The sequence below is a fragment of the Loxodonta africana genome, chromosome 10 (assembly GCF_030014295.1).
Source record: "Loxodonta africana isolate mLoxAfr1 chromosome 10, mLoxAfr1.hap2, whole genome shotgun sequence".
NCBI lineage: Eukaryota > Metazoa > Chordata > Mammalia > Proboscidea > Elephantidae > Loxodonta > Loxodonta africana.
The window spans coordinates 81379702-81405211 of NC_087351.1; the positions used below are offsets into that span (position 1 = coordinate 81379702).

A 25510-nucleotide genomic window follows, 5' to 3' on the forward strand; every position below is an offset into this window, starting at 1 on the left:
ACACACAACTGAAACTAGTTTAAGGAAAGGAAGAAAGGAAGAGAGGATGGGGGGGGGGGAGAGGGGATGATGGGGAGAGAGAGAGAAAGAAAGAAAAAAAGAAAAGAAAGGAACCCAAGGAGAATTTGGATCAATGTGACTGGTTCAAGGGACCCAAACAGCATTAGAGCTCTTTCTCTTGTTCTGTCTTTGGACTCTGTTTGTTCTTGGTTTCATTTTTCAGACAAGATTTCTCCATGTGATGGGCAAGAACTCCCAAGCTTAGCAGTGCTGATGAAAAGAGCTCATCTTATAGACAAGTCTCAGGAAAGAGTCTGATTGGCTCAGACCAGTCAAATGACCATTCCTGAACCATTCACTGTGTCTGGGGGCGCAGTGATAAGATTGGCCTTGTCTGGCTCTTGTGCCCACCCCTGTCGTAGGGGGCAGTGATTAAAAGCCCTGCCAGGAACATGAGAGTGGAGAAGAAGATCCCTAAGCCAGGCAGAACTACCCGTCACCTTGGTCCACCTCACTTTCAAGTATTGTGTTTGGCCAAGCGGGGATGGGGATGGGAAGAGACGGATGCTTGAGGTCATGATTACTCATCACTCATTTATTCATTAATAACTTTTTGTGAGTGCCTACTACCACCTAGGCACTGTTCTAGGCTTTGGTACCCAACATTAAATAAAATAGACAAACCCTGCCATTATGAAGTTTATACCCTTGTGAGAGAAAAGCACACAAAAAGATTGAATAAATAAGTAAAGTGGAATATCAGACGGTAAGTGCTATAAGGAAAAATAAAGCAGGGCAGGGGGGTAGGGAATACAAGGGTGGGTTGGGATTCCATTTTTATGTAGGGTGTTTGAGCAAAGCCCTATAGGAGGTAAGAGAGGGAGTCACCTAGAAACAATGGGGGGTAGAGGCGGAGAAGAGCCTTGCAGGCAGGAGGAACAGAAGGAGCAAAGAGCCCTGAGAGGGAGGGTGCCTGGCAGGTTCAAGGAACAGCAGAGGCCAGTGTGGCTGGAACAGAGAGAGTGAGGAGGAAACAGTGGAAGCTGAGTTCAGCGAGGTGGCAGAGCACCAGCTCATCCATGGCCCATGGGCCACTCGTGAGTGTGGGGCTTGTACCGTGAGGGAGAGAGAATGCCATGGAAGGTCATGTGATGTGTCAGAGGCTCCTGCTTGCTTGCTCTTGTTCCCTCCCCAAGTGATGATAAGTAACTTGAGAGCAGAGACAATATATAGGTTTCCATTCATTCATTCAGCAAACATCTATTGAGTATCTACTGTATGCCAGGTGCTGGGAGCTCAAAGATGGGGCTCTCACCATCCAGTGGAAAAGAAAGAAGTAAAGCACAGATTTCATAGCTGTGTGATATGTGCCCCTGTTGTTGTTAGGTGCCATTAAGTCAATTCTGACTCATAGCAACCCTATGTGCAATAGAACGGTACATTGCCCAGTCCTGCACCATCCTCACAATCGTTGCTATGTTTGAGCCCATTGTTGCAGCACTGTGCCAATCCATTTCATTGAGGGTCTTCCTCTTTTTTTGACCCTCTGCTTTACCAAGCATAACATCCTTCTCCAGGGACTGGTCCCTCCTAATAACAAGTACGTAAGACAAGGTCTCACCGTCCTCGCTTATAAGGAGCATTCTCACTGTACTTCTTCCAAGACAGATTTGTTCATTCTTCTGGCAGTCCATGGTTAGATTCTTCCCCAAGACCGTAATTCAAAGGCATCAATTCTTTTTCAGTCTTCCTGATTCATTGTCCAGCTTTCCCATGCATATGAGGTGACTGAAAATACCATGGTGTGGGTCAGGTAAACGTTAGTCCTCAAAGTGACATCTTTGCTTCTGAACACCTTAAAGGTGTCTTTTGCAGCAAATTTGCCCAATGCAATACATCATTTGGTTTCTTGACCACTGCTTCCATGGTTGTTGATTGTGGATCCAAGTAAAATGAAATACGTGTCCCAGCCTAGCATAAGGTAAGAATTCCACAAGCCACCCACAGTGCCCTCACCCCTTCCAGAAAGGGCAGTGACACCAAGTCCTGTCCAGTGGCTGTGTGTGGCTCCAAGCCCAGGATCTCCAGCCTCTCAGGCTGGTCCAGATATAGCTCCTCATGCTCCTAGAGCCTGAAGCCAAAAAATGCATTTATGCCCCACCGACATGCTTAGTAAGCAATGTTGATGGGAAAACAGGGTCACAGCAATACAGTTCCCCTCTAGAGGAGGGGAGGAGGGAAACAGCATTTGGTGGCCACCAGTCCAGGGTGCATGCAACATCTCCTGGCCAAGAGAAGCCAGGACTCTGGCCTTAGCTGGGGCTGGGGTGAGTGGGGGTCCATGGTCTGTCCGCCCAGCTGCCTGTGCTCTCAGGTTGGAGGGATGCTTTCTTCTCCATGGTCCTCCATGGCCATGCCTGGGGTGGGATGGGGGAGGAAATGAGCCAGATTCCTAGATTCCTTTTCTGGTGGGCATACTGCTTTTTGTTTATTTTTGTATTGCCCAGTACCTGGCACTCAGTAGATTTTCAATAAGTATTTGTTGATTGATCTTCAGCAGAATTTTGCTTGCGTGTGATATTAATGATATTGTTCTATAATTTCCACATTTGGTTGGATCACCTTTCTTGGGAATAGACATAAATAGGGATCTCTTCCAATCAGTTGGCCAGGCAGCTGTCTTCCATATTTCTTGGCATAGACGAGTGAGCACCTCCAGCGCTGCATCTGTTTGTTGAAACATCTCAATTGATAGTCCATCAATTCCTGGAGCCTTGTTTTTCACCAATGCCTTCAGAGCAGCTTGGACTTCTTCCTTCAGTACCATCGGTTCCTGATCATATGCCACCTCTTGAAATGGTTGAATATTGACTAATTCTTTTTGGTATAATGACTCCGTGTATTCCTTCCATCTTCTTTTGATGCTTCCTGCATCATTTAATATTTTCCCCATGGAACCCTTTACTATTGCAACTCGAGGCTTGAATTTTTTCTTCAGTTCTTTCAGCTTGAGAAACGCCAAGCATGTTCTTCCCTTTTGGTTTTCCATCTCCAGGTCTTTGCACATGTCATTATAATACTTTATTTTGTCTTCTTGAGAGGCCCTTTGAAATCTTTTGTTCAGTTCTTTTACTTCACCAATTCTTCCTTTTGCTTTAGCTGCTCGATGCTCAAGAGCAAGTTTCAGAGTCTCCTCTGACATCCACCTTGGTCTTTTCTTTCTTTCCTGCCTTTTCAGTGACCTCTTGCTTTCTTCATGGATGATGTCCTTGATGTCATTCCACAACTGATCCGGTCTTCCGTTACTAGTGTTCAATGCATCAAATCTATTCTTGAGATGGTCTCTAAATTCAGGTGGGATATACTCAAAGTCATATTTTGGCTCTTGTGGACTTGCTCTGATTTTCTTCAGTTTCAGCTTGAACTTGCATATGAGCAATTGATGGTCTGTTTCACAGTCGGCCCTTGGCCTTGTTCTGACTGATGATATTGAGCTTTTCCATCGTCTCTTTCCACAGATGTAGTCAATTTGATTTCTGTGTGTTCATCTGGTGAGGTCCATGTGTAGTCGCTGTTTATGTTGGTGAAAGAAGATATTTGCAATGAAGATGTCGTTGGTCTTGCAAAATTCTATCATTCGATCTCTGGTATTGTTTCTGTCACCAAGGCCATGTTTTCCAACTACTGATCCTTCTTCTTTGTTTCCAACTTTTGCATTCCAATCGCCAGTAATTATCAATGCATCTTGATTGCATGTTCGATTAGTTACAGACTGCAGCAGCTGATAAAAATCTTCTATTTCTTCATCTTTGGCCCTAGTGGTTGGTGGGTAAATTTGAATAATAGTCGTATTAACTGGTCTTCCTTGTAGGCGTATGGATACTATCCTATCACTGACAGTGTTGTACCTCAGGATAGATCTTGAAACGTTCTTTTTCACGATGAATGCAACACCATTCCTGTCTGAGCTGTCATTCCCAGCATAGTAGACTTTATGATTGTCTGATTCAAAAATGGCCAATACCAGTCCATTTCAGCTCACTAATGCCTAGGATATCGATGTTTATGTGTTCCATTTCATTTTTGACGATTTCCAATTTTCCTAGATTCATACTTCCTACATTCCAGGTTCCGATTATTAATGGATGTTTGCAGCTGTTTCTTCTCATTTTGAGTTGTGCCACATCAGAAAATGAAGGTCCCGAAAGCTTTACTCCATCCACATCATCAAGTTCAACTCTACTTTGAGGAGGCAGCTCTTCCCCAGTCATCTTTTGAGTGCCTTCCCACCTGGGGGACTCATCTTCCAGCATTATATCAGACAATGTTCTGCTGCTATTCATAAGGTTTTCACTGGCTAATCGTTTTCAGAAGTAGACTGCCGGGTCCTTCTTCCTAGTCTGTCTTAGTCTGGAAGCTCAGCTGAAACCTGTCCTCCATGGGCGACCCTGCTAGTATCTGAATACCAGTGGCATAGCTTCCAGCATCACAGCAACACACAAGCCCCCACAGTACGGCAAACTGACAGACACGTGGGGGCAAGACACTCAAGCAAAATTCTGCTGAAGATCATTCAAAAACGGCTGCAGCAGTATATCCACAGGGAACTGCCAGAAATTCAGGCTGGATTCAGAAGAGGACGTGGAACCAGGGATATCATTGCTCATGTCAGATGGATCTTGGCTGAAAGCAGAGAATACCAGAAGGATGTTTGCCTGTGTTTTATTGATTATGCAAAGGCATTTGACTGTGTGGATCATAACAAACTATGGATAACACTGCAAAGAATGGGAATTCCAGAACACTTAATTGTGCTCATGAGGAACCTGTACATAGATCAAGAGGCAGTTGTTCGGACAGAACAATGGGATACTGATTGGCTTAAAGTCAGGAAAGGTGTGTGTCAGGGTTGTATTCTTTCACCATACCTATTTAATCTGTATGCTGAACAAATAATACGAGAAGCTCGACTATATGAAGAAGAACGGGGCATCAAGATTGGAGGAAGACTCATTAACAGCCTGCGTTATGCAGATGGCACAGCCTTGCTTGCTCAAAGTGAAGAGGACTTGAAGCACTTACTAATGAAGATCAAAGACCACAGCCTTCAGTTTGGATTACACCTCAACATAAAGAAAACAAAAATCCTCACAACTGGACCAATGAGCAACATCATGATAAACAGAGAAAAGATTGAAGTAGTCAAGGATTTCATTTTACTTAGATCCACAATCAACAGCCATGGAAGCAGCAGTCAAGAAATCAAAAGACACATTGCATTGGGCAAATCTGCTGCAAAGGACCTCTTCAAAGTGTTGAAGAGCAAAGATGTCACCCTGAAGACTCAGGTGCGCCTGACCCAAGCCATGGTATTTTCAATCGCATCATATGCATGTGAAAGCTGGACGATGAATAAGGAAGACCAAAGAAGAGTTTACGCCTTTGAATTGTGGTGTTGGAGAAGAATATTGAATATACCATGGACTGCCAAAAGAACGAACAGATCTGTCTTGGAAGAAGTACAACCAGAATGCTCCTTAGAAGCAAGGGTGGCGAGACTGCATCTTACATACTTTGGACATGTTGTCAGGAGGGATCAGTCCCTGGCGAAGGACATCATGCTTGGCAGAGTACAGGGTCAGCGGAAAAGAGGAAGACCCTCAACAAGGTGGATTGACACAGTGGCTGCAACAATGAGCTCAAGCATAACAACGATTGTAAGGATGGCGCAGGACCGGGCAGTGTTTCGCTCTGTTGTGCATAGGGTCGCTATGAGCCGGAACTGACTCGACGGCACCTAACAACAACAACAACAACATTTGTTAATTTAATTCTAGTGGTCTGCCTATAGGACACCAGTTATGTGTGCACACAGCACACAGTCAGGCTGTGGAGCATGGAGGAAGGCGTCAAGGATGACCTCCGAATTTGTGTCTTGGATGGCCAGGAGAATGGATGTGCCTGTCTCTGCAACAGGGAGCACAGGAGAAGCAGCTGCTTTGGGAGGGAAATGAGGAGTTAAGTTTGAGGTGATAAGTTTGAGACGCTTATGGAACATTCAAAGGCCTGAGAGTCTCAAGATCGAAAAACAAAGCTGAAGGGAAAAGGAGGGTTTGAAAGCTGGAAGGAAATGTGATGTGGCCTGGATGAGTGAACTGGGGCTTGGATATCAGAGGTAGAATGGCTCTGGGTGGTGACTGGGTGAGGCCAGGGAGGGACTGAATAGGAAACCCAAAACATCCATTGCCTTCGAGCCAATTCTGACTCATAGCAACCCTATAGGACAGACTAGAACTGCCCCATAGGGTTTCCAAGGAGCAGCTGGTGGATTTGAACTGCCGACCTTTTTGGTTAGCAGCTAAGCTTTTAATCACTGTGCCACCAGGACCTCGAAATCCCTGGAGCTACTTAGGTCATAGAATTACTGTTAGCTACATCGTATCCTTCTTCAGTATCTCCTCCCCAGACTGACTGAGGGCCAACTAATGTTTTGGCTCCAAATCCCAAGGACTGTTTGGTCAACATGAAGAAGGAGTTAAAACCTCTGGGAGGAAGTGGTTTTTGGTATTTCCATGGCACCCATCTTCAGAAGTCTCACAGGTGAAGAGCCTAACCCCACACCCTGGTACCACCTTGAAGGTAGGTTGGACCACTTAGAGGCTATGGGTCAATGGGAAGGAGCAGCAGACTTTTCCTGACAGCATCTTTGAGAATGTCTTATTCAGTTCTGAGGTCTTGGGAGAAACTTCTCTAGGTAACTTTGGCTGAGCAGACACTCTTCTGGAACATTTTCTGTGGCCCTGAGGGAGCTTTGAATGAAGTACAGAAAGACAGCAGGCTAGAAACGGGGGAAACAGTCTTGTAAACATTCCTTCTACTTCCCAGCACACAGGAGGTGCTTCAGCGGAGCTTTGTTGAATGAATGAGTGAATGGAGTGAATGAGTAAATTCGGGCATTCATAAACAAATGTATGAATGCTCAGGCGATTCTTACAACTCACAGAATGGGTGCCCTGGTGCCTAGTGCATGGTTGGTTCTCAATAAATGTTTATTGGGTGATGAGGTGAGTATGGGATGATTCCTCCGAGGTTTCCTGAAGCCCACAGAGTGGTCACAAGTCCTAAATAAATAAACATGGTTATTTCCCACAGTTGACTTGTAGGATAATTAAGTGAAATACTGTCCCTTTGGGAGCTTCAAAGCAATCATCCCTCTGCAGTTTTTGTCTATTTTAGCTATGTAGCCATCAATCGGAGGCTACTTTCCATTTTTTCCTGACTTGACACCTCCAGGTAGAAGGAAGGTGGGGTGCAGAGTTAACATCCACCCTTTTCCTGGACACAAAGGATCTGTGTCTCTTTTGTTCTCATTCTCAAAGTTGGACAGCCCAGGCCCTTCTAGAAATCCAGGGTTCAAGCCAGAATATTCTCCCTCTCGCTCCCTCCCTCTCTCTTTCTTTCCCTCCTCCTGTCTTTCCTGCAGTGGATTTTAAGCCCATTGGGGGCTCTGCCCCATCTGCTCAGCCCTGGCACTGACTCAGAACATTAGAGCAGCAGCCCAGTAGTTGTCATTATCCACAACAGACATACCCGAGCACCTGTGTCTAGCATGGGGCTAATCCAGGGACTCGAGATCTCCCTCCCTGGCTCTGACCTCAGGGAGCTTCTGACTGGCTCTGAGGACAGGATGTAGGCATTACAGAGTGGCAGCAGTTAAGGAGAAAAGAGCTCCCTGGGGCCTTCTGCATTCTTGTCCAGTGTGGTTGGGAGCTGGGCTCCCAGGAGAACACGGAGGCTCTGGGCTGCTAGTGGACATTCTCTAGCATCACCCAACACATCTGCTGCAGGTCCAGCTGCCCTCCTGGGACCATCCCTCTGGGGAGCAGGCCTGTGACAGAGTCCTCATGCAAGGGTTCTGTGAATGAGCAATCCAGACCTGCCTTCCTGCTGCCTCTGCAGGCCCACAGCGGGTGGGAGGGTTGGAGTCGGGATGCACTCACAGTTGGTGATATTTCATGGCACTCTGGGGAACATCCAGCCAGCAGTTTGGTTCAAGTAATGAGATGTCAGGATCCATCCCCCCATCCATTCATCTCTGATGTGTCCTTCCCCAGTGTCTCTGATGGTGGGACTTTGGGAGCACAGGTAGAGTGTGGCTAAGGAGGAGGGAGGCTGTCATCCATCACTCCCCAGCACTTTGCACTGTGGACTCAGTGGGTCTGACAGGGGACTGTTTCAGCAGCAAGCAAAAGTCCCAGAGAAGATGCATCACTGTCTGTGCGTGCAAGCTCTGGCATTAGCCTGTGAGGGCCTGCTTGTCCTCACGGGTAGTGAGGAGCTTGTCCCAGCCCTGGGTGTTTTACTAATCAAGCACCTCCTATGTGCCTAGCCCATTGTAAGGCCCAAGCTCATCCCTGGAGACGGTCAATCTGCAGGTTGTTGGTGGCTTCCAGTCTGGTTTATGGTCCCCTCATCTTGGGGGTCTGATATACGCCAGAAGTCACCCTCTCCATATCCAGCACAGAATGTTGGCTAAGAGTAGGCTTAGAGTCAGAACCACCATGGTTTGAATCTAGGTCCTACAACTTACCAGCCCTGACCTTGGGCACTTTTTTCAACCTCCCTGAGCCTCGGTTTCCTCATCTGTATAAGGGGGGAAATAGGATCTCATCCTCACAGAATTGGGGTAAGGTACAAATGAGATAAAGCAGTTGGCTCATGCCTGGTACATAGTTAAGTTTTTACCACACAGTAACTACTTTATCCGCCAGTCCTCTTGCCTGTGGCCCCCTCTGATGCTAACCTATGTCTTAGGTGACAGGAACGCCCTCAAGAGGTTTTGATGAAAAGGCATACCTAGCAGCCAAGCAGCTGAAGGCTGGAGAGGACCCCTACAGGCAGCACGCCTTCAACCAACTGGAGAGCGACAAACTGAGCCCTGACAGGCCCATCCGGGATACCCGCCATTACAGGTATGGCCTCCATTGTGACAATGGAGAAAGGAAGGTGGGGACAAGGGCCAACACTGTTTAGCTTGCTATCTTTCAGTCATGTGTATTTAAGAAACGAGGAAGGCTCTAGTTGAGACGTTCAAACCGTCACCCTCAATTGCTTTTCCTGCCTATTTTATTGATCTTCTGAAGGTCTGAACAGGCTGCAGGCAGGCCTGCAAAGGCCAAAGAAACCCTCCAGCACCTTAGTCTGAAAACAGTGACCTGCCAGGGGGCTGCAGGGGGTCTGAGGGGTGGGTGAGCCAGGTGTTCCAGGTGCCCTGCTGATGATGCCTGAGCGAAGAGGGTCCCAGCCCACTCCTGTGTGCTGTTCCCTCTAGCATCCCTTTCCTTCCTCTCATCCCACCCTCCTGCCTCACCTCCTCAGCCCTTCCCAAAAATGCATCCCATTTTTGCTCTTAATGCTCCGTGGTGAGGTGGGATGCGGATCAAGGAAGTATCCTACCTTGGGCAAGTTATTAATCCACCCCCCTCTCCCAACAAGATTTCCTAGTTCAGGATCTTGTCACTTCCTCTGATCTAGATTATGAGTCATCACCTCCAGTCTTTCTTCTTCCTGCGATCACCTACATGAACAGTCCAAACTTCTTATCCTGAAGCACAAGCCACCCCTTCCCCTATGATCTGGCTTTGTCTGCCTTCCTAGGCTTTTCCCATCTGCATTTAATGTTCCAGCAATCCTACACTCCTGTTTCCTCCCTTCCTTGTTTTTACACATGGCATTCCCTCTACCCAAACACTCTTCCACCCAGCCCGACCTGCATACTTCAAGAGTTGGCTTAGTATCCTCTCTTCCAGGGAAGGGTCCTTGCTGACCTAGGCTGGGTTTGGGACCTCCTCTATGTTCCATGCAGAAGTGTAGCAGAGCAGTGAGGGTGCATTGGAACTGATCCACCCATGTGTCTCCAGCTTGGAATGACCACCATCCAGATCAGGTGTTGGTTGATGCCCAGTAAGGGTGGGTTTGCCACCTTCGGGGAGAGAATGGGCATCACCATCCAGGTTCCTTCCTTCCTGGGCACCAGATAGTTAGCGAACAAAGACAGAAAACGGGGCCCTGGAGGTCAGTGCTGGGCACCCAGGAGGTGTCTTGCTTTCAGGTTAGATCCCCAAGGTGACGGCAGAAATGCAGGGTCCAGGAGTGCCCGCTGCCGGCGTCTCCCCATTCAGCCCCCTCCAGCCCCCAAATCTGTATGCCCTTACAAGGATGGGCATTGGAAAGTGTGGTTTTAAGGGGCAGGAGGTGAATTTTCCCATCCTCCTCTGCTTTCGTCTGCTGGGGAGAGTTATTTTAAAGTCTCCCAGCATTTCTCCCACGGGGGTCCCAGGCGGGTGGGACTCTTGCCTGTCTGACCCCGATCTGCTCTGCAGGGCAGGAAGTGGGCCTGGGAATGCTGGCTTTACACTGCTGTCAGTGGAATAAATGCTGTAATGAAAAAATAGTCACTGCTGGAATAGTCAGAGAGCAATTGTAATAAAGAGGATTGCCATGAAAACCAGCGCAGCAGCCGCCTTCCAGCCGGCCCCAGGAGCACAGATAACTGCATTTGCAGAAAGACAGGGATGACGGCTGGTAGGAATGGATTGCTTTAATCCTCTTTCTTGAAGAGTGGGAGCCAACAGGCCGAAAATATGGTGTCTGTAAATGACTGTGCCCAGAGCTGACAGAGGAGGGAGCCAGGTGGTGGGAAGTGCCTTTGGTGGCCTCCAGCAGCACTTAAGTCTCCTCCAAGAGACCAGGAACCCAGGAAGAGAGAGGCTGGCCCCTGCCTGTATCTGTGCAGGAAGAAGGAAGACTATACGGGCATGGGGGTGGGGGCAGTTCCTCTCCAGATCTTATCAAATGTCCGAATGTGGGAGAAGAGAAGGAAGAAGTCCCAGAGTGTCAAGGCTGTTTTCCCTCTGGGCCTGCATTTGGTCTCCCTTGACCTGCTAGAACCTTCGCTCCCTAGGGCAGGAAGTTCTGTCTGGTTCAGTGCTGTACTGGGCCTTCTGCAGTGCCTGCATGTGGAGGAGCCCTACCTACTAAAACTTGAATGGATTTGGGGCACCAGATACTCTAGGCCTTTGGTAAAGATCCCCTGGGGCTGGAAAGGTCCCCCGAACTGCTGCTTCCCTGCAGCTTCCAGGTTGGGTAGCATCTGAGAGCTGGGCCTGAGCAGGGTGGAAGGTGGACAGGGAGGGGAAGGGGCCTGCGTCCTGGCTTTGGGCTCCCTTTTCTGCTCTACAGGGGTAGTCCAGGGGGGAACAGACCTGGACAAAGAAAAGCCTTGAGCCTGCCTCCACAGCTGGCCTCTGACCTCCCTACTCCCTCCACAGTTGCCCATCTGTGTCCTACTCCTTGGATCTGCCAGCCACCAGTGTCATCATTACCTTCCACAATGAAGCCCGCTCCACCCTCTTGCGCACAGTGAAGAGGTAGGCACAGTCTTGGGACCCTTGTTCCTTGGTGGTGCTGCGCCCAAAACCTCAGGAGAACCTGCTGAACCTCTGGCAGGGATGGACCTTGAGATGGGGTGCTGTTGCCAGATAGTGTGAAGACCAGTGGGCAATGGAAGGGTGAGTCCCGTCCTTATGAGGAGCTGGGGCTGGTGAATCAGGGTCAGGGAATGGTCAGGGTCAAACCCCCAGAGGTCCAAGTCTTAACAGGATGCAGCAGTCAGATACAAGGTTAGGTCCCCAAGATGAGGGCAGAAATTCAGGGTTCAGGAGTGAGGGAGGCAGGAATGGACATGAGGCCTTAGGTAGGTGAATGCCAGCCCAGTAGGTGCCTGTCTGTGAATCAGAGAGAGGTGCCCTCTGGCCTCTTCTTAAGCTTGGCCCTATAGTCAAGTTTAAGTTCCACTCACCCTGTTTCCTCAATGAACTTAGACAATTCAAAGGGCAGTACAATGCAGAAGTAACCTCACTTGCAATCAAGAAGTGATTTGGAAAGGAGTTCCCAGTGGCATCCCAGGGACTCAAGGGATTGGGTTTCCTTTCCCAAGGACGGGAAGAGGAAGGATGGTAGAGAGAAAGGATTGGAGGGGACCTCCAGAGAACAAACCTCATGATCCATTAAAAAACCAAACAAAAAACAGTTGCCATCAAGTCTATTCTGACTCATGGCGACTCCATGTATGTTAGAGTAGAACTGTGCTCCATAGGTTCTTTAATGGCTGATTTTTCAGAAGTGGATCACCAGGCCTCTCTTCTGAGGCACCTCTGGGTGAACTCAAACCTCTAACCTGGATTTCCATTCACGCCACACAAGGACTCCTTCTGACCCATCAGACCTTCTGGGCAGGCCACTCTAGGTCCAGCCAGAGGTTGCCCCTGGGTAGGGCTTGTTAAGCCTCAGGCAGTTGGAGCAGCTGCAGCTCCTGCCTCCTGCAACTCAACTAGGGAGTCCCCATCTGCCATCTTGGATCAGTCCCAAGTGCCTGAGGGTCCAGGCAGCAGGGTCAGCCAGGTCCCTGGAAGAGCCTGAGGAACATACTGCTTCTCAGCCACTGATCAGGGCCTAGAAAGTTCTCAAGTAGCTGCCCGTGGGAATATACCGGCCCCTGAGCTGGGTAACAGGAGAGCCCCCGCTGGTGCAGGGAGAGGTGAATGGGAGGTGGCCCCCTAAGTCCAAGCTCCTCTCTGTCTCCGCCACTGCTCCAGTGTCCTGAATCGAACTCCTGCGAACTTGATCCAGGAGATCATTTTAGTGGATGACTTCAGTTCAGATCGTAAGTATTCACCTTTCTTTTTGTACCCCCTTTTTACCCTCCATCTCCCCAGAACCCTAGGGCAAGACTCTTGAGGTTGTACTGACCACAAGACTGACCATGAGTGCTCACTCTCTCTGCACCCCAGCCCAGATCCTCAGTCTTTTCTAGGTCCCCTCCCTAGCCTTCTTCCTTGGTGCCCAAAGAGGAGAAAGGGTGGTGTTGCTTTGGATGGGGCATCAGTGAGATGACAATTAAAAAAAAAAAAAAAACTGTTGATAACATCCTTCATTATCACAACTGCCATACACTGAAGATTGTCTCTTCAGTCTAGTTCTCCAAGAGCTGGGCTGGCAACAGAGTTGGTGGTGCTGTCTGGCGCCCCCTGCAGGGTAATTCTCTAGGCACAGACTTTCCTCAGATGGTCTGGGCTGGGAGTGGGGACCAGTAGACATGATCATGCCCTCCATGCCTCCCCCATTCCTGGCCCTTTCCCTGGCCCTGATATGGGACAGCTCCTGGGCAGTTCCAGTGACCCATATCTAAAGGAGCTTACCTTCTTTCTCCCTAACTCCACCCCCAGCTGAAGATTGTTTGCTCCTGACCAGGATCCCCAAGGTCAAGTGCCTGCGCAATGACCAGCGGGAAGGTGAGTCCCTGGGTCCTGGGCCACACCATGAACCCATCTTGGTCCAGTTCTCTGCACCTCCCACTCCCTTTCATCACGCCAAGCCAGCACAACCCTGCTGCATCCCTGATGGGCTGAGAACAAGGTCTACAGAAAGACCCTCCTTGTATCCCAGCCACTATTACGGCAGAACGTAGGCAAGTTGCTCTACTTCTGGGTGCCTTGTTGTCTCTTCCGAGAAATGGAGATAATACTAGTGCCCTTTCTGCCTTTTAAGGTTATTGTGAGGATTGGATGAGATAGGCTCCGTGGAGATGCTTTGAGAAATTCAAAGGGCAGGACAATGCAGATGTAACCTCAGTTCCAAACAAGACGTGCTTTGGAGCATGCCCTATGGCATAGCCCTGTTCATGGCACACTAGGGGACACAAAAGAAGTATAAAATATGGTATCTGCCCTTGGGGAACTTACACAGTTGAGGAGTCAGAATCCATCTCAGCAACAGGCTGGTTATAGTTATGTGTGAGTAACACGGAGATTGGAAGAGAGGAGTTGAAGGAGAGCTGAGATGACCATGATGGGCTTCTGGGGGAGATGTAGGTCTTACTGAGGTAGGGGGCTGTGGGACAGGTGAAGGGGAGCAAGGGAGGGAGTCTTAGGCTTGGGGACTGCCAGCCAAGACATAGGTCAGGAAGGAGTTGACATGTAATACTAACAGCCCTTCTTGCATGCTCAGCATGCACCAGGCATTTACTTTGCCTGCATTCCCACCTCCAGTACTCACAACAGCCTATTGTCCCCATCTTACATATAAGGGAACTCAGGTTTAAAGAGGGATTCTAACTCTGCCCACCCCAAAGCCCAGCCTTTTACCCTCGCTCTACTTACGTATTCTTCCAGTGAGAAGCCAGGCCTGGTCAGCTGGGGGAATGGGTGGAGTGAAGTTAGATGACAGAGGACCTTGGAAGCCAGAGGAAGCATTTGGATTTGATAAGGCACACAGCAGGGAGCCACTGAAGGTTTGAGAGGGAGAGTGCATGCATGAGAGGAAGGTGTGATAGGTGTATTTAAGAAAGACCAGTTGGGCTGAGAGGCCATGACAACATTGGTAAGGGAGACCTTCAAGCTGAAATGGAAGTGGCCAAAGATAAATCCCTCCCAGACACTAGGAGAGTAGCTTGTGGGTTACAGGGGCCATCAGGCCTGGGAATATGCTGCTTCCTAAGTTTTTGCCTGAAACCCTGGTGGTGTAGTGGTTAAGTGCTACAGCTGCTAACCAAGAGGTCGGCAGTTCAAATCCACCAGGCGCTCCTTGGAAACTCTATGGGGCAGTTCTACTCTGTCCTATAGGGTGGCTATGAGTCGGAATCGACTGGATGGCAGTGGGTTTTTTTTTTTTTGGTTAAGCTTTTGCCTAACAGTGGATGTCAATTTACGATTAGGTGCTTTATACATACTTATGGACTGAAAGAATGGATGGACAGGTGGACTTTTGGATGGATAGATAGATTTTTGTATAGACAGATGGATGGTAGTCAGATGGATAGAGGGAGAACTGGGCAGAGGTGTGGCCAGGGAAATTCCTCCCAGAAGCAACTTGTATTTGGAACTCTTAGAGTGAGGCCCTTCTCTCCTTCTCTGGGTCAGGGACTACCCCACAGCTCATAGGGCCCTGGCAGCAGCAGGACCACCTGGGCCTTCTATCTTCCGACCAGGCAGGGCCCCAGGCCTGATCAGATTGCTGCCAAAAGCAAGACCATTCCTTGAAGGTCGGTGAGCTGTTAGTGAGGCTTTCAGGGACATGGAGGTGGCGGAGGAGCAGAATCCAAGAGCAAAATGCCTCTTGGGCACCAGGCACTCTCCATGTGTCTTGTTTGTTCCTCACAGTGCCCTGGGAAGTAGGGATTACTAGCTATCTGCATCTTATAAATAAGAAAACTGAGGCTCAAAAAAACACCAAACCTGTTGCCGTCGAGTCTATTCCAACTCATAGCGACCCTAAAGCATAGAGTAGGACTGCCCCACAGGGTTTCCAAGGAGCGCCTGGTGGATTCAAACTGCCAAGCTTGGTTAGCAGCCGTAGCTCATAACTACCACGCCACCAGGGTTTCCAGAGAGGCTGAATCACATGCTTAAGGTGAGTGAAGGGGCTGGCATGTAAACTCAAGCCTGTCTTATTCCAGTTGATTCTCTTTGTGTCATACATGATGGTGCAGCTGAATAGAATCACCCTGAGGTTCTTGGTGGGTGGTGGTAGGGAGAGAAACTTTTGGTTTCTGGTTCTCCTTCAATACTAAACCAGGCTTTATTGCAATTTCCATGTGCTAAATTGTGGCTGTTCATCAGTATGTCCCTAGAGCCTAGAACAGTGTCTGGCATGTGGTGGGCATTCAGGGAATGACCCTGGAATAATTAGTGGTTGATGGATAGACCAGAGGAATAAAGCGGGGAGAAGGAGGGAGGGAGGAAGGAAACGAACAGAAGGGCAAAGTAAAGTTCAATCACAATAACTCAGAGGAAGCCTCAGTCTCTGGAGGGGTGGAAGGGAGGCCCTGGGGCTTTGGGGGACATCTGGGAAGCAAGTTGGCACCAGCTCTCCCCTCAGTCCCAGTACCAACCCCTGTCTACTTCCACTACAGGGCTGATCCGCTCCCGAGTTCGCGGGGCAGACGTGGCCGTGGCAGCCATCCTCACCTTTCTGGACAGCCACTGTGAAGTGAACACTGAGTGGCTGCAGCCCATGCTGCAGCGAGTGAAGGAGGTGAGTCCATCTCTCCCTGGGGGAGACAGGTGCCCTTTGGGATGCCCCCTGCCATGCTTCTGGCAATCAGAAGGGACTTTGCAGTCAGGTGGGCAGTGTTTGAAGCTTAACTTGTTTGCTTCACCTGAGTGACTTCCCATCATTGAGCTTTTTCTATATGAAATGGGATTAATTGTAATACAGTTGTCCCTTGGTACCTTGGTATCCAGGACCCTTGCAGGTATCAAAATCCGAGGATGCTCACGTCCCTTATATAAAGTGGCACATTATTTGCATATAACCTATGCACACCCTCCTGATCGCTTTAAATCATCTCTAGATTACTTATAATACCTATTACAATGTAAAGGCTATGTAAATAGTTGTTATACTGTATTCTTGGGGGAATTATGACAAGAAAAAAAACTCTGTACATGTTCAGTACAGACGCAACCATTGTAGGCCTAACTACATAGTGCACGTCAGACGCAAGGTGAACGGTGCTCAAACAAGGAGTGCTGGAGAGAGACTAAGGATCTGTGAAATGGCGGTAGGCTACAGCAGGGGATGCCTACACAACACTTTTTTTCCCCCTAACATTTTCGAATCCCCGGATACGGAACCTGCGGATACGGAGGGCTGACTGTATTTGCCTCACTGGTTGTTGTGAGAATTAAACGGATGAAAGCCTGGGTGAGCTATAAAGCTCCTACAATGCATGGATGATGGTTTTCTCCTGGGAGAAGGGGGAGTCCTGTGCTGGGGGAGCTTTTGGTCAGGCTGGAAAACCTGAGAAAGAGGGAGGAGAGGATGGTGCTCTCAAAGGGCAGAGAGGGCAGGGGGGCCCCTACATGTGCCTGCATTCTCTGGAATAGGGAGGATTTGGACAGATGACAGGAAAGGCTGAGGCAATTACAACTCAACAATAAAAAGACAAATAACTCAATTTAAAAATGGACAAAGGATTTGAATAGACATTTCTCCAAAGAAGATATACAAATGGCCAATAAGCACAAGAAAAGATGCTCAACATCATTACTCAATAGGGAAATGCAAATCAAAACTACAGTGAGATATCACTTCACACCCTCTACCCTCTAGGATGCCTATAATCAAAAGGTGAAAAATATACTCAAGACTGATGGAAACAGCAACATCTTTGTGACATTTATTTGACCACAATAAAAAGAAAAAAAGATGGGCAATAACAAATATTGACAAGGATGTAGAGAAATTGGAACCTTCATACACTGCTGGTAGAAATATAAAACGATGCAACCACTTTGAAAAACAGTTTCTCAAAAAAAGTAAACATAGCCCACTCCTAGGTAGATACCCTAAATAAATAAAAGCCGAATGCAAATAGACATATGCACACCCATGTTCACTGCAGCATCATTCAAAATAGCAAAAAGATGGAAAGTGCCCATCAACAGATGAGTGGATTAACAGACTGTGGTACATACACACAATGGAATACTACGCATGGATAAAGAATAATGATGAATCTGTGAAACATCTCACAACATGGATGAATTTGGAGGACATTATGCTGAGTGAAATACGGCAATCACAAAAGGACAAATATTGTTTAAGACTACTATTATTAAGTAACAAGTAAAGGTTTATACACAGGAAAAAAAAAAAGAAAAAAATTCCTTGATGGTTACCAAGAACAGGACAAGGAGGGAGGAAAAATTACCGATTGGTTAGAAGACAGGAGTTAATACTGGTGAAGGAAAAGCAATACATAGTATGGGGGAAGTCAGCACAACATGACAAAGGCAAGAGAGGACACCGAGAGGAACACAAGAATGAAGGGCAACTGCGGTAACTACCATAGCATAGATAATCCTGCAAAAATAGTATTAACAAATAATAATTTATGAATGGATAAACAGGTAGGTAGATACGCCAAGAGGTGTGGGAAGATGTAAGGGAACACATCGGCATGTATAGGTTTGGTGGTGGGTATTTCTACATACACGACTGTAAGTGCAGCTCATATAGCGCATACAAGTGGCAGGGAAACCTCATAGACATAACCAAACACCTTGCAGGTTGAAGTTCTTAGGCTAGAAGACAAAGGACCATAGACTCGAGGGACATCTACGTTAATTGGCACAACATAGTTCATAAAGACAATGTTCTGCATCCTACTTGGTGAGTACCATCTGGGTTTTAAAAGCTTGCAAGCAGCCATCTAAAATACAACTATTGGTCTCTTCCAGTCCAGAGCAAAGGAAAGTGAGGAAAACCAAGGACTCAAGGGAGAAATTAGTCCAAAGGACTAATGGGCAACATGAACCACAGCCTACACCACCCTAAGACCAGAAGAACTAGATGGTGCCCAGCTACCACTACCAACTGCTCTGACTAGGATAACAACAGAACATCCTGGGCAGAGTGAGAGAAAATTGTAGAACAAAAAATCAAGTTCACAAAAAGGACCAGGCTTGATGGTCTGATGGACACTGGAGGAACCCCCAAGACTATGGCCTGAAGACACCCTTCTGACCTGGAACTGAAGCCATTCCCGAAGACTACCTCCCAGCCAAACAACAGACAAGCACATAAGACAAACAATAACACCAGAGAGGAATGTACTCCTTAGAACAATCAATTATACTAGATCAAAAGGGCAATCAATACCTGCCCAAAAAGCAAAGATGAGAAGGCAGGAAGTGCTAGAAAATCAGGACGAAAGAAAATGGGGAACCCAGGGTGGAAATGGGGAGAGTCCTGACACATTGTGAGGAATGAAACCAAGGTCATGAAATACTTTATGTGTAAACTATTGAATGGGAAATTAATTTGCTCTGTAAACTTTTACTTAATGCACACACAAAAAAAGTAAACGTGGAATTACAGTATGACCCAGGAATTCTCCTCGTAGATATATATCCAAGAGAATTGAAAATGTATATTCACATAAAAAGCCATAAACAGGTATTCAGAGCTGCATTTTTCATAATGGCCAAAGAGTGGAAACAACCAGAATGTCCTTCAGCTAATGTATAGATAAACAAAATTGGTATATCCAAATAATGGAATATTATTCAGTCTCAAAAGAAGAATGAAGTTATTGATACCTGCTACAACATGGATGAACCTTGAAAGCATAAGTGAAAAAAAAAAAAAACAGACATGAAAGGCCACATATATAGAGCACACAAGGGTCATATGATTCCACTTATATGACATGTCCAAAAAAAAAACAAAAAAAAAATGACATGTCCAGAATAGGCAAATTCATAGAGATTTGTAGGCTCAAATTCAAAAAAGTAGATGAGTGTTTTCCAGGGAAAAGGAGAGAATGAGGAATGGCTGCTAATGGGTATGAGGTTTCTTTTTGGGGTGGTGGAAAGCAGAGAGGGCAGGGGGGAATTCGACAGATGTAGTGGAATTAAATAGTGGTGATGTTTACACAACCTTGTGAATACACTAAACTGTAAAACCGTGAATTTTATGGTACGTGAATTATATCTCAATTAAAAAAGTGTCTGTGAAAAGGATGAGGTGAGGCCCCTTGGAGCACTGTGGGGAACACAGATGGCCTCTGACGATCAGCCACCCTCACCCTGAAGGCTTTCTTTGTCCTTAGAGGGTGTGCAAGCTGAGCAAAAGAGCTGGATTCCAAGTTTCAGACAAGAAGATTTGGGCATCCGAGTGAGAAACAGAAGAGACAAAGAAGAGGCTGTATTCTGTGTTCCTCCATGGAGGGAGAGAGAAGAGAGGGCTAAGGAAAGGGGGATTAAGTTTTGCTGTGTGGTATATGACATAAACACACACACACACATACACCTCCCCTGCCAAAAAAAAAAAACCCTTTAGTAAAATCAACATTACTCACCAATGTTTTGGAGCTGGATTTGTGTCTCAGGAGGTGATGAAGGGAGCGACAAGTCTGACCTTGAGGTGGATGTGGTATGAGAGTAATGGCTCCCAGGTAACACTAGGACCACAGTTTCCCAGCACTCAAGTGGCTGGTGTGGTCCGGTTGGGAAGACTCAACCCAAACACGTACAAAGATAAATGATAATCCATAAAACAGTTCAAAGCGGCAACAGAAGAGCCACCTCAGGCAACACATGTCCCAGGAATTGCCTAGACTATAATTATGAGAGCAGCTTAAAGGAAGGAGAAATCCCTTCAGCCTGCAGCAGTCAAAGAGAGCATCATTGAGGAGGTGAGACCCCACCAGGACTCAACATGTTGTGAGAGGAAGAGGCTGAGAGAACACGTGTGCTCATGGGATCCAGGTGGGACCTCCAAGGAGCCTGTGTGTGGTGGTGCTGGACAGCTCCTGGAAACCTGCCAGGTTTCTTGGGGTGGCCTTAGGAACATCCTGCAGGAAGTGACAAGAGCTTCTTCCCAGGGCAGGTGGCTGGGCCTTTCTTCACAGAGGAGCCTCTGACCTCACCCATCTTGTGTCTCTTCTCCTAGGACCATACTCGCGTGGTGAGCCCCATCATAGACGTCATCAGTCTGGATAATTTTGCCTACCTTGCAGCATCTGCTGACCTTCGAGGAGGTGGGTCCTGCTCCTTGGGGAGGGTCTCTAGACCTGAAGAGAGGCAGGTGAGGGCAGACAAAGGCCTGGTTTGCTGCTCTTTGTCCCAACTGTGACTGTGAGCCCCACACACCCTTTACCTCCAAAGAGAAAATGAAGAAGGATTGAGTGGAGCCCCTGTAATGGAGACAAAGGGCTAGAGCTGGCAGTTGCAAGCTCCTGATGCTATCAATAACAGAGACAGGGCTAGTCTCCAATCCTCATCCCCAGTGTTGACACATCCTTCCCAAATGCTGCCAGCTCAGGGACCATGACCACAAATCCCTACAGAAGGGCGTGATGTCACAGTTGTCTTAGGGGTGTGGGAGAGGGGAAGCCCTAAGCCTTGTAGTTCATCACCTGTCATGAATTCCTAGCATATACACCCTGGGAAAGGTCTAGAATTGGGCTGTCTAATATGGTAGCTATTAGCCACATTTGAAGAGGCGGTGATGGTTCAGTGGTAGAATTCTCACCTTCCACACAGAAGACCCAGGGTTGATTCCCAGCCAATGCACCTTATATACAACCACCACCTGTCAGTGGAGGCTTGTGTGTTGCTATGATGCTTAACAGGTTTTAGTAGAACTTCTAGACTAAGACAGACTAGGAAGAAAAGGCTGGTGATCGACTTTCAAAAACTAGTCAGTGAAAACCCTATGGATCACAACAGTCTGATCCTTAACCAATCATAGGGATGACGCAGGACAAGGTTGCCTTTCATTCTGTTGTGCATGGGGTCAAGTTGAGGGCTGACTCGATGGCAGCTAACAACAACAAGCCACGTTTAGCTATTGAGCTCTAGAAATGTGGCCAATCTGAATCGAGATATGCTGTAAATATAAAATACACACCAGGTCTCAAAGGCTTAGTATGAAAGAGTGTAAAATGCCTCATTAGGAATTTTTATATCGATTACATGTTCAAATGATAATATTTTGGATATACTGGGTTTAAATATAGTATTAAAATTGCTTCCATCTGTTCTTTTTACTTTTTTGATGTGGCTACTAGAAAATTTAAAATTATATATGGGGCTCATACTTGTTGCTTGCATCATATTTCTTTTTTTTTAATAATTTTTATTCTCCTTTAAGTGAAAGTTTACAAATCAAGTCAGTCTCTCACACAAAAACCCATATACACCTTGCTACACACTCCCAATTACTCTCCCCCTAATGAGACAGCCCGCTTTCTCCCTCCACTCTTTCTTTTCGTGTCCATTTTGCCAGCTTCTAACCCCCTCCACCCTCTCATCTCCCTTCCAGGCAGGAAATGCCAACATAGTCTCAAGTGTCCACCTGATCCAAGAAGCTCACTCCTCACCAGCATCCCTCTCCAACCCATTGTCCAGTCCAATCCCTGTCTGAAGAGTTGGCTTCAGGAGTGGTTCCTGTCCTGGGGAAACAGAAGGTCTGGGGGCCATGACCACTGGGGTCCTTCTAGTCTCAGTCAGACCATTAAGTCTGGTCTTATGAGAATTTGGGATCTGCATCCCACTGCTCTCCAGCTCCCTCAGGGGTTCTCTGTTGTGTTCCCTGTCAGGGCAGTCATCGGTTGTAGCCGGACACCATCTAGTTCTTCTGGTCTCAGGATGATGTAGTCGCTGGTTCATGTGGCCCTTTCTGTCTCTTGGGCTTGTAATTGCCTTGTGTTCTGGGTGTTCTTCATTCTCTTTTGATCCAGGTGGGTTGAAACCAATTGATGCATCTTAGATGGCTACTTGCTAGCGTTTAAGACCCCAGACGCCACCCTTCAAAGTGGGATGCAGAATGTTTTGTTAATAGATTTTATTATGCCAATTGACTTAGATGTCCCCTGAAACCATGGTCCCCAGACCCGTGCCCCTGCTACGCTGGCCTTCAAAGCATTCAGATTATTCAGGAAACTTCTTTGCTTTTGGTTTAGTCCAATTGTGCTGACATCCCCTGTATTGTGTGCTGTCTTTCCCTTCTCCTAAAGTACTTCTTACCTACTATCTAGTAAGTGAATGCCCCTCTCCCACCCTCCCTCCTTCCTCGCCTCGTCACCACGAAAGAATGTTTTCTTCTCAGTTTAAACTGTTTCTCAAGTTCTTATAATAGTGGTCTTATACAATATTTGTCCTTTTGCAGCTGACTAATTTCACTCAGCATAATGCCTTCCAGATTCCTCCATGTTATGAAATATTTCACAGATTCCTTACTGTTCTTTATCAATGCGTAGTATCCCATTGTGTGAATATACCATAATTTATTTATCCATTCATCCGTTGATGGGCATCTTGGTTGCTTCCATCTTTTTGCTATTGTGAACAGTGCTGCAATAAACATAAAAAAAAGAAAAACATGGGTGTGCATATATCTGTTTGTGTAAAGGCTCTTATTTCTCTAGGATATATTCCAAGGAGTGGGATTGCTGGATCGTGTGGCAGGTCTATTTCTAGCTTTTTAAGGAAGCGCCAAATCAATTTCCAAAGTGGTCGTACCATTTTACATTCCCACCAGCAGTGTGTAAGTGTTCCAATCTCTCCACAGCCTCTCCAACATTTATTATTTTGTGTTTTTTGGATTAATGCCAGCCTTGTTGGAGTGAGATGAAATCTCATTGTAGTTTTGATCTGCATGTCTCTAATGGCTAATGATCATGAACATTTCCTCGTATATCTGTTAGCTACCTGAATGTTTTCTTTAGTGAAGTGTCTATTCATATCTTTTGCCCATTTTTTAATTGGGTTATTTGTCTTTTTGTAGTTGAGTTTTTGCAGTATCATCTAGATTTTAGAGATCAGATGCTGATCGGAAATGTCATGGCTAAGAACTTTTTCCCAGTCTGTAGGTAGTCTTTTTACTCTTTTGGTGAAGTCTTTGGATGAACATAGGTGTTTGATTTTTTTTTTTTTCCCAGTTATCTAGTTTTTCTTCTACATTCTTTATAATGTTTTCTATACTGTTTATGCCATGTATTAGGGCTTCTAACGTTGTCCCTATTTTTTCTTCTATGATCTTTGTCGTTTTAGATTTTATATTTAGGTCTTTGATCCATTTTGTTAGTTTTTGTGCATGGAGTGAGGTATGGGTCTTGTTTCATTTTTTTGCAGATGGATATCGAGTTATGCTAGCACTATGTGTTAAAAAGACTGTCTTTTCCTCATTTAACTGTTTTGGGGCCTTTGTCAAATATCAACTGCTCATATGTGGATGGATTTATGTCTGGATTCTCAATTCCGTTCCATTGGTCCATGTATCCGTTGTTGTACCAGTACCAGGCTGTTTTGACTACTGTGGCGGTATAATAGGTCCTAAAATCAGGTAAAGTAAGGCCTCCTACTTTGTTCTGCTTTTTCAGTAATGCCTTATTTACCTGGGGCCTCTTTCCCTTCCATATGAAACGGGCGATTTGTTTCTCTGTCTCATTAAAGAATGTCCTTGGGACTTGGATCGGAATTGCATTAAATGTATAGATCGCTTTTGGTAGAATAGACATTTTTATAATGTTAAGTCTTCCTTTCCATGAGCAAGGTGTGTTCTTCCACTTGTGTAAGTCTCTTGGTTTCTTGCAGAAGTGTACCGTAGTTTTCTTTGTATAAGTCTTTTACATCTCTGGTAAGATTTATTCCTAAGTATTTTATCTTCTTGGGGGCTACTGTAAATGGCATTGAGCATCATATTTCTTTTGGAAAGCTCTGGTATAAACACAAGAGCTGCAGTGTCCCATAGAGTGGACAATAGCCACATTAGGTTATTTAAATTTAAATTAATTAAAACTAAATTAAAAAGTACAATCCCTTAGTCATCCTAGGCACATTTCAAGTGCCCAGTAGCTAAATAAGGTTTTTGTTCAACTCAGAGTGACCCCATGTGACAGAGTAGGCTGCTCCATAGGGTTTTCTGTAAACTTTATGGGAGCAGATTGCCAGGTCCGTCGTCCCACAGAGCTGCTGGGTGAGTTCGAACTGCCAACCTTTTCGTTAGCAGTTGAGAATTTAACCATCGTGCCGCCAGGGCTCCTTATTAAATAAGGTGAGTGGTTACCATGTTGAAAGGCACAGATGTAGAACATTTTCATCACTGCATAAAGCTCTATTGGAAAGTGCTTGCTGCTCTAGAGAATTTGGGGCTGGGAACTAGTGGGCATAGCGGGTTTCCCATTTGGGGCTTGGACTCCTAATAAATAGACACAGACATTAGTTAGATCCCTGGGTGGGATTCTAAAGGAGCCAGGCATTTCCCCGTTGGGAAATCACCTCAAGGGCTTTGCACCTTGCTGATCTCTCTGCCAGCATTTCATTTCCCCAGGTCTATGCACGGATCCGTCCTTCATTCAGGTCTCTAACTTCACCTCATCAGAGAGCCTTTCCTGACTACCCTTTCTCAAATAGCATGAGCACTTCTCCTTTATTATTTCTTTTAGCACTTATTACTCCTGACTGACATATTATTCACTTAGTTATGTATCCCTGTTATTTCAGCCTTGCCCATTGGATTGTAAACTCCATGAGGGCAAGGACTTGTCTCATTCTGACAAAACGAGTGGCTACAGGGAGAGTTCAGGATCCTCTGCAACCCAGGACTCTGATCAAGAGAGACTGAGGGGTGGTGGAGTGAGGGGAGTCAACAGCCCCATGGGCTCTGCCCTGAGCCCCATCCTCAACCTACTCTGTCCCTTAGGATTCGACTGGAGCCTACATTTCAAGTGGGAGCAGATCCCTCTTGAGCAGAAGATAAGCCGGACAGACCCGACCAAGCCTATAAGGTCAGGGCTGCTACGGGCACTTCCTTCCTTGGTTCAGAGGCCTGGGTGGTCCCTAGGAGGCCGTATCAGACACCTGGGGCTCCTGAGAGTGCACAGTCTAAGTGCTGACTCTGTTCTGGGCCCTCGAGCCCTGTCACCAGGGACAGAGAGAAC

General features: G+C 46.7%; 1 protein-coding gene across 1 annotated transcript in view; it reads left to right on the forward strand.

The window, feature by feature from the left end:
• The window catches only part of GALNT16 (polypeptide N-acetylgalactosaminyltransferase 16), a 114416-nt gene that overhangs the window by 64348 nt on the left and 24558 nt on the right, over positions 1-25510 (forward strand). Inside the window, exons 2-8 of the mRNA XM_003408523.4 lie at positions 8815-8972; positions 11331-11429; positions 12657-12724; positions 13287-13352; positions 15971-16092; positions 20518-20605; positions 25273-25357. Coding sequence (XP_003408571.2) covers positions 8815-8972; positions 11331-11429; positions 12657-12724; positions 13287-13352; positions 15971-16092; positions 20518-20605; positions 25273-25357 — 686 coding nt within the window. The remainder of the gene's footprint in view (positions 1-8814; positions 8973-11330; positions 11430-12656; positions 12725-13286; positions 13353-15970; positions 16093-20517; positions 20606-25272; positions 25358-25510) is intronic.